At 44.3% G+C, this 14,058-nt stretch overlaps 7 protein-coding genes across 7 annotated transcripts; 2 read left to right on the top strand and 5 right to left on the bottom strand.

Annotated features, from left to right (window-relative positions):
• Nucleotides 1–1,009: 1,009 nt before the first annotated feature.
• On the bottom strand, nt 1,010–2,965 carry PHALS_00034 (uncharacterized protein; the record flags this gene model as incomplete). The annotated part of the gene is made up of 2 exons (XM_024727037.1): nt 1,010–2,894; nt 2,961–2,965. 2 exons carry the CDS (start codon nt 2,963–2,965, stop codon nt 1,010–1,012), a joined length of 1,890 nt encoding a protein of 629 aa, XP_024572064.1.
• A 76-nt stretch (nt 2,966–3,041) lies between these two features.
• Nucleotides 3,042–4,340, top strand: PHALS_00033 (nucleoside diphosphate kinase; the record flags this gene model as incomplete). Its single annotated transcript, XM_024727026.1, has 4 exons — nt 3,042–3,206; nt 3,280–3,371; nt 3,434–4,040; nt 4,095–4,340. 4 exons carry the CDS (start codon nt 3,042–3,044, stop codon nt 4,338–4,340), a joined length of 1,110 nt encoding a protein of 369 aa, XP_024572063.1.
• An 88-nt stretch (nt 4,341–4,428) lies between these two features.
• Nucleotides 4,429–6,513, bottom strand: PHALS_00032 (trna wybutosine-synthesizing protein 1 homolog; the record flags this gene model as incomplete). The annotated part of the gene is made up of 3 exons (XM_024727014.1): nt 4,429–5,246; nt 5,310–5,711; nt 5,766–6,513. 3 exons carry the CDS (start codon nt 6,511–6,513, stop codon nt 4,429–4,431), a joined length of 1,968 nt encoding a protein of 655 aa, XP_024572062.1.
• A 217-nt stretch (nt 6,514–6,730) lies between these two features.
• On the top strand, nt 6,731–7,205 carry PHALS_00031 (h-or na-translocating f-v-type and a-type atpase (f-atpase) superfamily; the record flags this gene model as incomplete). The annotated part of the gene is made up of 3 exons (XM_024727003.1): nt 6,731–6,957; nt 7,037–7,093; nt 7,169–7,205. 3 exons carry the CDS (start codon nt 6,731–6,733, stop codon nt 7,203–7,205), a joined length of 321 nt encoding a protein of 106 aa, XP_024572061.1.
• An 84-nt stretch (nt 7,206–7,289) lies between these two features.
• On the bottom strand, nt 7,290–8,627 carry PHALS_00030 (hypothetical protein F443_11400; the record flags this gene model as incomplete). Its single annotated transcript, XM_024726992.1, has 1 exon — nt 7,290–8,627. The coding sequence occupies one exon, from the start codon at nt 8,625–8,627 to the stop codon at nt 7,290–7,292; it is 1,338 nt and encodes a 445-aa protein (XP_024572060.1).
• Nucleotides 8,628–9,026: 399 nt separating this feature from the next.
• On the bottom strand, nt 9,027–11,239 carry PHALS_00029 (L-lysine 6-monooxygenase/L-ornithine 5-monooxygenase; the record flags this gene model as incomplete). Its single annotated transcript, XM_024726981.1, has 4 exons — nt 9,027–9,233; nt 9,300–9,405; nt 9,485–9,531; nt 9,590–11,239. The coding sequence occupies 4 exons, from the start codon at nt 11,237–11,239 to the stop codon at nt 9,027–9,029; spliced, it is 2,010 nt and encodes a 669-aa protein (XP_024572059.1).
• A 321-nt stretch (nt 11,240–11,560) lies between these two features.
• On the bottom strand, nt 11,561–13,195 carry PHALS_00028 (Nuclear protein ES2; the record flags this gene model as incomplete). Its single annotated transcript, XM_024726970.1, has 7 exons — nt 11,561–11,782; nt 11,858–11,940; nt 12,005–12,167; nt 12,243–12,368; nt 12,443–12,546; nt 12,614–13,010; nt 13,088–13,195. The coding sequence occupies 7 exons, from the start codon at nt 13,193–13,195 to the stop codon at nt 11,561–11,563; spliced, it is 1,203 nt and encodes a 400-aa protein (XP_024572058.1).
• Between the last annotated feature and the right edge of the window lie 863 nt (nt 13,196–14,058).

Raw genomic sequence — 14,058 nt, 5'->3', positions numbered from 1 at the left:
ATAGCGTGGTCGTTGCTGAAACAACAATGTGGACATTTAAGTTGGCTGGTACCGTGTGCGCAATTGTTTATACGCAAACGAGTCATCCACAGCGATTCCAAGTTTTCGAACGAAGCCTTCCAGCTTGATATCCGCTAGTTGCCTAATCTGCTTCACACAACTGCTAACAAATTACGACGGCGCCAAGACTGTATTCCAGATCACGTTGTCGCATAGAATAAAGCGCACTAGTGACGGCGCTGCTGACGATCTCGTTTTTTTTAGCTGTTCGTAAATCAATAGAAAAAAAGCCTGAAGGTGTGACGAGATAGATGCCCACAGATCGAAATTTTGGGGCATGTAAAGAAGAAGGAATTGTGTCGCCTTTAGAAAGAATAGTAAAATGTCGTTATTTATGCTATGCTTCAAGTGTTTCTTCAGCGCCAATAACTGGGGGCTTACAAAGACATATGCAGATTTTTCGTCGCATGTTGTCAAATTCTGACACAAGAAATTATACGACCAACCCAGATACATTGGGTAATTATTGCTCACCAGCGAGCTCAGATATCTTTCCTGCCGCATCGCAAAGGACAAAATTAAGAATGTTCACGACTTATCTAGTAATTGATTTACAATGAGGTTTTTGCACAGCCATTTTATCATGGCGACTCTTGCTATCACGCCACAAATATTTACATCTACAAAAGGCCGTGTGCTTTTTTATGTAACGGCGATAACCCTGATGTCCGAATTTTTTCTTAATACCTTAGCACGGTTTTCTAGCTACGTATCCCAACTTTGTCATGCGTTCAAAACAGATTGAGCGGAGAAAATCGTGGAAGTAATTAATACGTCTACTTAATGCCGGCCACAATTTCATACTGCAAATTAACAATACGTAGAGATGGACCAAATGTGTTAAGATTGAGCTAATAAACAACGAAGAGCGTAATGTAGACAAAGCTTAAGGTCAGGAGGCGAGATGCAGTGTCAGGCTCAAACAAGCAAACGTAGCAATATATAGCTTTTAATATGGCACTGCCAAGTATAGTGATCCGAGACGATATCCACAACGAGCTGCGTTGTTTTCTTTAATTTGTTCAGAGACTGTTACAGGGTTGGCGATAAGCTGGCATTGTACGACCACGAGACTTGACTCTTCAAATGACCCGATCTGCTTCCAAATTTTTATCATTCCAGAGTTTGTTAAAGCCTCACAAACCTCAGGAAGCTGCAGATCATCACACAGTAGCTCTACCTCGTGCTGGTCAGAAATATTAGCTTCCGCAAACCAAACGTGCACTTTCGCTGAAGCACGGCTCGAAATTAGATTTTCTGTGCTTTCCATCTTCTCATTCTCGCGTAAGCGATAGCGATAGTAGCGCTGAGTCTGACTCTCCATGGCTTTTCGACTCTCCTGGTCTACGGTCAATACAAACTCAAGGTCGCTGTTTTTGTCACACAGTGTGAGCTCATTGTTGCAATTCAGCTCCATGATCAAAGCATTTTTGTGTGAAGACGTCTTCCCGGTCGCTGAGTTTGAAATTTCGAGCTTGACACGCAAAGGCACAAGAGTCTTTAACAACTCGTCATTTTCACACTTTTTGTCGGCTGCGTCGTCGCCATCGGTTGCAACACTGTTTACCGCTGGGTTTTCAACCTCAAGAAGTTCTTCGACTTCTTTAGTTTGATACAACTCGGCTAATGCATTGAGATCTTCTCCTCGATTAAAGCTTACACTGAGCTCATCGAATTCACGTGCAAGATCTTTATTACTCGCGCTGAAGTTCCGAAATAGACTCTCGCGTAAATATGGCACTGTCTCCATGATAAGACTTTTCTTGCCAGGAACAGATGTGCTACCAACTTGGACAATGGCCAATTCGTCCAAATATCGCTGGACATCAGCAAGAAGTGGCAACTGATCCATTAAGATTTCGTTCAGGTATTTGCGAACGCGTAAAAGCTGATCCTTTCGATACTGCGTCATCTCATAATGCTCACGTGCCGACTTGGTGCACAGCAAATAATAGATGGCCAGCCACACCTGGGCTTCAGTTGTCGTGAGCGCAAGGAGATCTCTAGGTTCTACTACAACCCACTTCTGATCGACAAATTTTTTCCACTTGACTTCAGTTGTTTGAGCCTCGTTAGATTTGGCTGTAGGTATCCTGGCAACAGCTTTGTGCGTCCATGGTGGGTTTTCAACCAACGCCACAAGTGTAAGGAGAGCATCGTGCTTGTCTAAGAGACGAGAAACAATATCTAGTGGAAGCATGTAAAGTCTCTCTGTCACGTAGCGCAGTATAGTCACAGTCTGCACAGCCACGCGAAATTCAATTTCCATACGCTGTCGCTCTAGCTCTTCACAGGGACTTTGTGCTTTCATCATCTGCACTAATTCTGGTCCAGATTTGTGAAAACTCGTGGCCTCTGCAATACGATCACGAGGATAACCGATCAGCCATGAAAGCTTTCGCATGCAGTAGTCAATGAGCTCAAGCAGCAGATCGTCAGTTAGGCTCTCAACAACGTGCTCGTGGTAAAATGCGACCTCCAGCAAGTTTGTCAATGTGGCTTCGTGATACACAACAAAGTACAGTCGCAAAGACGCAGCGTCCTGATCACGGCACTGAAGAAATGGCAATATATTTGCTTTCCAATACTCCAATGATAGCAAATTAGTTATGACAATCGAAAATTTGTCAAACGTCAGCAAAGTTTCCACCACAAAATTATCTTGTTTGTGTCGTGCAGACTGATGAGCTTGTAAATTTAGCTTTTCCATGATATGGTGATACTCTAGCCAATGCGTGGATCGTCCAATCTTGTCAGGCAATTGGTCTTCCAATCGTTCTACAATTTGCTCTACCTCCGTAGGAAACACTACGTACTGCGTTCCGTATACGTCACTAAAAGCAAGATACATCACATTAGATAAGACACTGTCGTACAACCTGTGTTAATAACTCGTATACCTCATTATGAATTCTGAAATTCATGAATGTGCCGGTTCATGAAGATTTCTGAAAGGCTCTCAACATTTAAATTTGATAGAAATGATCGGTTTCCACAGTTTTTCTGAGGTGTCTTGTGGTGGGATTACGAAAACAATTATGGATGAAGTAGAGCAGCTTGCGTTTTTTGTGGAATGGAATGACCCGCAGTCAGGTTTAAGGAAAAATTACATCATGTACTATCAAGGAGACAACACCGTCGAGCTCGTACATTAGAAATGTCTAGATTTAACCTACAAAAGCTTATAATTTTTCTGCTTTAAATGGTGCTACTTGGTAGGTGGATCGGCAAACGAAAAGGATTTTTTTGAAGCGTATTCGAATTCCTACAGTCAGCCTCGATAATCTGTTTGCCGGAAGCTTTATTATTGTGTAATTGTATAGCAAAATGGTGTCATAACTACACAAAAAAGTGATTTAATGTCCTGCAATAGGTATTCTCGACAGCTTAAGATTCTGGAGCCAGCCAATGATTACACACGAAAAAAACTTCAACAGCGTGAAGACAAAGCTGTCTTTGTCATTACACCAGACGGATACTCTCAGATGGGACGTATTATCCATCTCATTGAACAGAGTGGCCTATATATACGCAATCTCCAAATGGTGAATCTACAAAAGTATCATATTGCAAAGCTAGAGGCATTAACGTCAGAGGTCGAAAAAGAACGACAGTGCTCTCTTTTAGAAGATGTTTCGGTGTTAGTTGAAGTTCGACTTTCTGGACCAAAAGTGATCGACGATATTAAACTGAAATTAGTTGCCGCTGATATTGATACAGTACTTGTTGCCAGGACTGAGCTCGAAATTTTTTGTTCGGACGAGAGTGCAAGCGATCCCTATTTTAGCACTGCACTACTGAATCATTGCACTTTGTGTCTTATCCGTCCGCGAATTGTCCAAGAAGCTGGCACCGGCGAGATTTTAGATGCCATTTTGACAGCAGGTTTTGAAATATCGGCGCTGAAGCTCGTGCATTTGAGAATGGACGAAGCCGATGAGCTCTTTCAAATTTATAGAGGACTCATGCGACAGTACCATGTACGTTAGATCTAGTGCATTTGACGAAGCCAGAATTCTTACGTCAATCAACAGGAAATGCTCAAGTACATGTGCTCATCCCCATGTCTGGCACTCGAAGTTCGTGGTGAAGATGTGGTGCACCGTTTTAGAGATTTTTGCGGTCCATTTGATGTCCAGGTCGCAAAAATTTTGCAGCCACAGAGCCTTCGAGCCAAGTACGGTCGCTCCATCATCTACAACGCTCTTCATTGTACTGACTGTAACGAGGACGGCGTTCTCGAATGTCAATACATTTTCAAAGCGCTCTCTTCGCAGTGACATCCAACGAATTATGCGACATGAGCAGATGATGCAAAAAAAGTAAAAATTTTATCAAGCAAGTCTACAAATAATTTCTTTCGTGACATTAACCACAGCCAGACTCTGTAGACAGATATGCAAATTTGACAACTTTGCCATCTTTCGAGCGACGAAATCGAGTTTCGGCGGGATCAAAGCCCTGCTCCTTCGAGTCGTAAAGTGCCCAATGCGGTGTAGGAGCTATATACTCATCAGCGGTAAATAGTGTACCATCTTCATAGTACTTTGCAATGAGTTCGTGAAAGCGATCATAGTCAATCCAGGTGTGCCACACACCTTCCCGGTAGAACTTCTTCTTGGCTATCAAAACGCAGTTTGAGTGGGCGTGCTCAGAGGCCAGAGCATAGTCACCACTCACGCGGTCGCACAATGCCGAGCAAAAGCTGCGTACTTCCTCATGCCACGGCACGTTTTGCATAGTCAAATTGGAACCATCGGATTTTCCACAATACGTCACGGCTTTCACTTCGATGAAGTCAGGATGGCCAATGTTGATAAGCTCAGCATAATTATCTAGTTCCTCCATGTTATATGACTTGACAAGCGTCAAACGGTACACAGTACGCTGCCCCTTGTGCTTAAGCTCTTCCAAACAGGCGAGAAAACGCTCCCAAAAGTCCTTAAACAGAGGTCGATCGACCGCACGCAACGACTCTTTCGTAGCAGCGTCAACACTGACATACAATTGCGTGATCGGGTTCAGAGCAGCAATTTTTTCAGGAAACTGGGCGTTTGTCACTAAGAAAGACGAAATCCGCCGATGATGAAGCTGCTTGCAGAACTCGTTGATTTGTGGGTACATGATAGCTTCACCTACAAGAGACAACGCGCAGTGGCGGACTGTGAACGCATCGTTCCATCGTGCTGGTATTAAACCAGGAAGTCCTTTGAGTTCCTTTATCATGTTTTGATGGCGTTCTATCGCACCTTTGACAAGAGTCTTAGCATCGTCAGTCTTCCAACGCCACACACGGCCGACAGGGTTCTTGTGATGGCGCCAACAAAACACGCACTTGTTTGCGCATGCTAAACTTGGAGTAGTTTCCATGCACTGAAAGCTTGTAATGCCGTAAAATGCGTGCTTGTAGCAGCCGCCACGTCCTCGAAGTTGATGCTTAGTCCAACGACAGAGCTTGACCGCACTGTGTGTACCAATTATTTTGTACCCTTCTTTCGTCAATGCTTTGCGCTGCATCGGAGTTACCATCTCACGAGACATATTCGCAGCTTCCGACTCCTTCATCGACGCTCCAACGTCCTCTACATCAACCATACCGTTGTCATCGTTCATTCTCCGTTTTCTTTGCTCTTCTTCGTCCGATTGTTCGTCTACTAGACATTTCTCGTTCATTAAATCTTCTTCATTTAGTTCCACAGTCTCACCATTAGCTGCAGTCAATGCTGCTTTCAGCGCTCTCTTCTGACGTCGAAACTTTTTCTGTGAGATCCAGTCTTTCTTTTCAGTCTTCGACAAACTTTGATTCTTCCTGAACGCGTTCACTGCCTTCTCAGAGCTGTATTCACACATGGCAGCGACCAAATTGTCCATCCAGTCATTAAATTGCTTGAATTGATCCAAATTATCATCTCCCAAACCCAACGTCACAAGAGCTGGTGAACCTAAGTTGCACAAGTTACAGTCCAAATTCTTAGCTGCAGTGCCATAATTCTCGTCATACTCGGCGTTGCCCAATCCAAAGACTGCATGCTGCACGCCGCTAAGCCATTTCTTAGAAACGCGAAAATCGTGTGTCATGTCTTTAATCCAGTTGCACAACATTCGTGCGTCCTCGGGAGGCTGTCCGTGCGTCCACGTAGACAGAATGGCCACTACGATGGCTTCCTGCTCTAAATTGTCTTGATCGTAATCCTTCATACTCACAACACTTGTCTGAAAATGAAAGCCTGATATATTTAAAGCAAACAACGTTTTTTCTAGCGCTTCTGCCATTGCTTTTGACGTTCCAGTCTGCGTCCCGTACAGGATGCGCACAGTCATGGGTTCCGAGCTACCTTTGTCACATTGCTGCTGCGACTTCTTGGGCTTACATTTAGTAGAAACCGCAGCATCGTCACATGTAGCAATGCTACGACGGATTTTTTGTATGTGAAGCAGTACGCCGACTGCCATTAGCAGCAAACTCACGCCGACGCTGGTAGAAGAGGGTGACAGCATTTTGAGATGTGGTCTGCTCCACCCACCCAATTATCTTAGAATTAGTATGACCTAATTTTGTCCTTCTAGCTCACTAAACGCTCTTTTTACGCGACATAGTCCACACTTTGATTTTAAATCGTGGATTTTCAATTGTGGTTGTGCTTAGTCCAAGAAATTGATCAAGAAGACAATGGCAAACAAGGGAACGTCGTTGTGGCGCATGGCAGGTGTGTCGTATCTGCAGTACGTAAACAAATCTGCTAGTGTGCTTCGAGCATCCCTGAAGGAGCCTGCTAAAAGCACGTTGGAGGCTCGATCCAACGTCGAATTTGCCGCCTTTAAATGGGTTAACGGCGAGCGTGGCGAGCGCGTGGACATTGACTCAATCAAGAAGATTGCAGATACGTTCAAGATGGCGTAGAGAGCAGGTACATACAACGAATCAAAGCACAAGGATGTTAAAAATTGCAGACCATGGCGTGAACAAGCTTATAAGGAGACGAAGAGGATTTAATCATGGTATTGTCTTACTACTAGGCTTATCGGTAACTAAGTACGAAAATGCTCTGAGTGGTCAATTGTGTCTCATTGATATCTTCATTTTTCACTGGTCATTCCTGTAATTTAGCATAGGCGTTATACGCATCAACGAGACGGAAGAATGAACGACACATCTATACTCATTAAATTGATTTATTTGATACTTGCCAGGCTAAAAAAAATACGCGTCTCCATCCATCGCATGATAATTAGGATCCTCTCGCGTACTTGCGACGTCGATATGAATCCTTCATATACTGATATCCGACTAATGGCGGCAGCACGACGACTGCAACTCCTGCTCCAGCCACGGCTGCAACAGCTGCAACTCCTATTACAACTGTCTTGGTGACGGCGCGCATTGGCGCCCAGCAGCCAAATTTGAGGCTGTTGGAGTGCAAAAAGCTTAATGGCAAACACATCGTCTCATCGTGATTGTTCCACGAGCACAAGCAAGACCAGCAAAACTCCAGGTCACATTGTAAGCACTTCATGTGCGAGCAACCACCTTGTTTCTCAATCACAATTTTGCAGCCAGGGCATGCGCGTACGTTGTGATGCTTCTTCCAATGTCCAAAACGCTTATCTACACGCCGACAGGTTAGGAGTTTGTGAAAGTCGCTACCGCACCGCATGCACGATTCGCGCTTACAAACGTGGCACCTGACTCGGCGCGCTGTCGAATATAGCGGTTCGTCCAAGACAGCGCAACAACCAGCACGTGGACAAAAGCGGATACCAACTCTTTGATTTCTTACGAACTTTTTGTACTTTAAAAACGTGTCGGGCGACACCAAACTTTCAATAAGCTCCTCAGATAGTGGATGAGTGCATTGTGGCGCCAGACACACCAGCTTTTTCTGTGAAACTTCACCCTCAACAACTTTAAACTCAATGTACCACCGCGTACAATTAGTGCAGAACGAATTACTGCACAAAGCGCACGTGTGTGATTGCAAAACGTTCAGCTTATCAAAGCAAATTCGACATTCACGCCTTCTCATCGAATTAAAGCTGTCGCTTGAACCCTCAGCGACGGCATTTCCAGCAATAGCAGAAGTAGATGAACTCATGAAGGAGAAGTCCGCTAGTGCTAGATCAAAATCTTCTTTGCAATCCGAGCTTCCTCCTTGAAGCACACTGCGAGAAATACTCGCTCGAATTTTTATTGACGCAGGTGAAAAGGCAATTGCACGAGTGTTATGCTCGTCCACTGTGACTTCGTTTGCTTGTGCTTGTACCAAAGCTGGAGCGAATTGCCCCTCACACTCTCCCAATAATTGGTGCAAAGAGGCAGTTGATAGTACGGATGATCCTATCGATGAGGCAGAAGTGGGTACGAGATGGCGGCTCGAATGAGTAGTAGGTTGAATAGATAAACACTGCTGGTTTTGAAAAGGCTCTGTGGTTGAGCTTTCGTGCAATGACTGTACAGGATACTGACTGGATAATGACAGCTTAAGCTGTTCGCTCTCAAGCTTTGAGAGACCCGAGTATTCTGCCTTAACATGATGTAGATGAGACTTCCCGCACGGCGCAATTTCCATAATTTTGAATCAGTATGCTCACTCTAATTAATGAACAGTGGATAATTAAATGCTTCACATAAGATAGAAGTCTAGCAGCTCCGGACTGTTGTAGGCGAGTTGCATCACTCTTGATCTGAGTTTTCTTGACGGGGTGCGACGTTCCGTGGATAGTTCTTATCTTTAGTAATACTATAGTAAGCACTGGTATTTGGCGGTGAGTTATTGAAAAGTCTGGTGCCAGAGCTTAAGTACGTTACCCTTTTCTCTTGATGAAATCTTTTTAATTCCTGATAAAGGTATTAAGTTTTGATTGACTCACGAGGAAAAAGTACAAGGTTTCAACTATAGGCACACGTTTAATTTAACAGCTTTAAGGAATATTATGGGCAAAAATTGATTCAAAAGTCCTCATCCATCTCACCCTGTGCTAATCTTGAGATCTGCAGCTGCCGCCACGGAAGCGCGAAGAGAAGAAAATTTTGCTGATGATATGTCGACAGAGGCGCGACGCCTAAGGAGAAGTAACTTTACTGGCGGATTAGTTGGCGGATTAGTTGGCGATTCAGTCTGACGTAATTTGTTTGATGGGCTTTGTCGCACTATGACGTGGGCTGCTGGCGCGGTCTGATCGAGCACAAAAAAGCTGATTATCAAATGTTCTCTTGCATTAGTGACGCTTCATGGACGTACTGAAAGATGCGGTGCTACAACGCTACCACATCGTGAAGTGTGGCCTTTTGATAGTGACACTAAAGCCTGACCTATATTTGCGACCCTACTCGCAGCAATTGACACCCTTCGATCACAAACACAATTCATCAGTTCAGATCACGAAGAATCTAATCAATATGCACCAAGCAAAGTATCAAACGCACTTTTCAGCGGTCTTCATTGAATACACGTCGCGCTTTTTCTTTTCATTCTGTAAAATGCTCTAGTCAGAAGATGCAGGGAACCGTGTTCTGATGCGTCAAGCTCACCTTCTCTACCATTTCTTCAAAGCTTGAACTACTACCATAAACCTCGGGCCCAAAAAGCGCTTCTAAGACCAATGAAGCGCCTCGACGATGATAGACGGTAACCCCATCGACGCGTGTTTCCATGCCCATTTCATCAACAGCTGAACGCAGACTGAACCCTAGACCGAGGCCTAAAATACTAGGACACTTGCCCTTAAATTGACCAAGTAACTGCAATCGTGCCTTCATATCAACCTTGATGACCCCATCGTCTTGTTCAAATAAGAGCGACTTCCCCGCTTCGTCAAAACCTGGCAGCAGATTCGTCTTGTATCCAGCACCCCAGACGATTGCTCCGGCTGTTGCATATGCTTTGTCGATGAGTGTCTGTGAACCCTTTTCATTTACTTGAAACAGCCTAACACGCACTTCTCGCCCTGACTTCACGCTCTTGAACAACTTCTTGGCATCCTCGCGAAGTCCCGTAAAAGTATTCACGCAACCAGACCGATCAACTCGACTCCCATCGACACCGTCAATTTCAGCTTCCTTTTTTGAACCATAATAACACCGGATTGGAGATCGATGCAAAATCGTAATATCCTTTGGGCTGAATGCTGCCGTCTGAGATACAATGAAACCACTGGCACTGTGACTTGCGTGACATTTATGCTTGACTGTAGTAGAGGTGGATGAATTGTCATGTTTTTTTACTGTGAGAGGGGCTAAGGTCAGTGTCAATTTGTCAGAGGCTCTAAGGTGTGGGACGGATGTGGTCTGAATTTCCTCGGAGTCGAATTGAGTTTGTTTCTTAGAGCTATCCGTACTCAACAAAAGACCTTTTGTTTTAGAATCATAAAATTTGTTCAAAAGAAGCCACGCAACCGAGAAGGAGCTATGAGATCCACCGACGATACAGACTTTTCGCTCACCTGGAGGCAATGCAAGAAGATGTCGTTTTAACTTTGCAAATCCTTCCTCTCGCAAGCAGGAATCCGAGGTGAACAGTTTGGAATGATAAGCAAGATTATCCAAGGAAGGCAGTTCTTGTGTGCCTCCTGTTGCTAATATCAGATGCTCAGTGTACAATACTGTGGCAGCAGCGCTTCCATTAGTGCTTCGAGTATGGACACAGATAAGACCATTTTGCTGTGCCTCGAACTTAGTTGCTGTTGTATCATATAATACTTTACTCGTGTCACAAGCTTTGCCGGATATTTCTCGAACCAGACAAGCTCCTACATGACGCAGAAAGCAACCCATTTCCGTAAGCTTTCCAGGTGCTGCACCGAGTTCTTCTAGTCGCTTGGCGCTTACGTGAGTACGTAAACCCTCCAAAAACGTATTCTTAATACTCTCCGGTGGGTCTAGTTCGGATTTTTCGTCGAGAATGCTAGCCAGCAGACTGCATGCAAACGTGTTTGAGTTGATTATATATTCGCCCAAATTGCCCCCACCAAATGTATTTGAATTGCCGTCGTGAAGAACTGCGACACCCATTTGCTCGACTTTCAATAAATTGCTGAGCTCATTATCCTTGGTAGTACCATACTTTTTCGGATCCAACAGTCGCGGTAGATAGCCTGTTCGCGCAGCTCGTATAAAGATGCCAATTCCTGCTGGACCTCCACCTACAATAACAGCCTTATACAACTCTCTGCTCTGAGTCATCAAGCTCGTCTCGTCACGTTCGCTTGGAAGCACTTGATGGGCCTCCTTGATCGGAACCTCTGATGTGGTACCAATATACAGCCACTGATAAAAATAGAAATCTAAAATAGCGTTAAAATGTTCTGAGGAAGGAGCCCTTGTAATAGGCTGCTAGATACACGTCCAGCCGCTCTTTGCTTGTCAGAAATATGCAGCCTATATGACGGCTATACATCGAACAGCTGTTACGACTATCAAATCGCTATGATTGATCCATTATCACAGACGTTGTCAGCATTGCGATAATTTGCCTTCATCTCACTCGATGACAATCAGTTTGGCTCATCTTGTCTTTCGTGTCTTGGACGAAGGTTTTGGTAGTCGTAAAGGCGTGGAATAGCTTGCACGTAACTGCGTATCTGAGCCTACTGGAGTGCGTAGAGCCGATCGGACACTGGACATGCGGGCACGAACATTTCGAGACATGTGCGTGTGTTCAGCCTTGTAACGACTTCTTAGCGGCGTATTTTGCCCTGGCAACCGCAGGTTGGGGTTGCGGTGGCGCTTAAGTCAAGCAAAGGAGCTTATTAACGTCAACAACATAAACATAAGTCTTCTTAACGAGCGATGCAGACTCACAGCTTCTGATTCCAACCGAGTTGCCACTTTTTCCCGCCGCGACGTATCTTGAATCTCAAAAGATGGTGTGTTCCAAATACGTCCTGCAGCCAATATCACAATAAACACATTGCTCGATTTATAAAAAATGTTAATGACAATACACACCAGGCGTTGCCTCGTTGTCTAAAATCGTTGGTGTGGCTTCAATATCTCCCCATGTCATTAAAGGGCTTGCATCAACACCCGGAGCTATGATTGGTGTCATCGGCACTAAAGAATATTTATCTCGTGAAGCCGACGATCCACCCCCACATTCGGACTCGACCAACTGTTTCAGTCACTCAGTGCAATACACGGTCTGCTGTTAGTTGTTTACAGATGAATCAGCATATGAAGGGCTTACTTGAACGTCATTTGAGAAAAACCTAGAATTAGCGTAAACTGTTTTTGCCCTTGATCTAGGAGGTAGTCTTGAACGCGAATTTGGATCTTTCTCGAGCAAGAGCTGACCTTTGGAAGCAGCTTTGATCTATCAGATGTGAAGCGGCGGTAGTGAAACAGAGATTTTCTGGCTAGCTTTTCATTCATGACAATCAAACCTACTTGGCAGATGTCTCGTGTTGCTTCCAGCTCAGGTTGAAAGATTAATGGATTTCTCGCACGATACCTCCACGTCTCAGGAAAGCCTGGTCTGTCATCCTTAAGACCTAGGTCAACAACACCAATAGAGCCGTAAGTCAAGTGATCATGGCACCTAATTATACATCAATTGACCTTTCGGAGCACATGCTTCGTCTACAAGTTTTCGTTGATCTTTCGAGATCCAAGTGCCATTTGCCAACAAATGAAGCTTCGAATCCCCTTTATCTTTGTTTTCATCGAAAGCCCAATGATACTTTCTTTGATGGTCATTGACCGCTTTTTCTTGCAATTCCTTGAAAGACTCATTATCTTCAGAAGTATGAGTTGCCACAAAGCGGTTAAGGGTCATGGATGCCATAACACTATTGGAGTCATCTTCGACCTGAACCCGGTCGCCAGCCGCTAGCTTAGCATACGGAGTAGGTTGATCCCAACCTACTACGCTCGCATTGCTCCGCACTGATGTGTCGTCGCTAGTAGTCGATATAGCGCGCAAAGCTGTTTCAGTCCCCTCGTCAGCAAGCAGAAGCTACATTGGAAAAAAGTAATGAGCGCATAAAAATTCAGTACCAAAGACACGTGCCCGAGTTTAGATAAGTTTTTTACCCGTCTCTGTTTCTGGAGCTTAGGTAGGTCTGGGAAGAAGTCTCGCTCAATAATTAGGCCCAGCGTCTCCACATACTCATCTTCCTCCAGCACTACCTTCTTACTCATTTTTGGCAATGCAATAACTGAAATGTTTCCAATGTAATCTTAAAATTGTCGTGAATATTTGTGCTTTGGGCAAGAACTTAGACTTTTTGTAAGAAATATACAATTAAGGCATTATTTTAGCGAAAAACATTCTACAAGAGGATGCAAAAATCTAAGGGACGCCTGAATTAATCAGCTTAAACATTTGGGAGAGCAAGTCTTATTGCACATAGCATTCGCGACTTCCATAGAAGCCAAGATAGCAAAGATACAAAAACGTTTTGTCAACGAGGTCCGTAATCTATTATGTTGTAGCATGCAACATTATAGAAATTGCACGCATTTCTGTTGTACTTAGAGCGAAGCTCAGAAATACTGTCACGTTTCATGATCAAAACTCAATACGGATGATATGATGGAAGATCGGTGTGTCGTCATAGACTATTTCTTAAGCAAAGCGCGAAACCGGTTTGATGAAAGCGAGTAAGTTTTCCCACTCAGGTTGGCTTGGACGACAGAGTTTGACCCATTGCACCCCACAATCTGTAGAAACTGGGTCATGCTAGACTCAAGTGTTTGTCAGCTTCATATATACATCACAAGCTAATACTTAGGCACTGCTCAGCAGGTAACGATCGTTACCTGTCTTCTCAGCTTAGCTGAGGTCGTGGTGCACTCATACAGCCTCATATCCATGTTTTAGCCTGCCCATACGGCACGAAAGATGATATCCGAGTTCAATTTTAAAGATGGCTAGGTAAACACGGGAGGTATTGTGTGAGCCTCGCATGTATGGGATTTCTCCATAAAGATGTTAACTATGACCGTTACTGGTTGAGTATCTTCAGACGAGCAGAGTTATTGACTCGTGACCATAGTTCGCT

Source organism: Plasmopara halstedii, assembly GCF_900000015.1.
Source record: "Plasmopara halstedii genome assembly, contig: Scaffold_110, whole genome shotgun sequence".
Taxonomy (NCBI): Eukaryota; Oomycota; class Peronosporomycetes; order Peronosporales; family Peronosporaceae; genus Plasmopara; species Plasmopara halstedii.
This window is presented reverse-complemented; position numbering and strand designations above follow the sequence as displayed.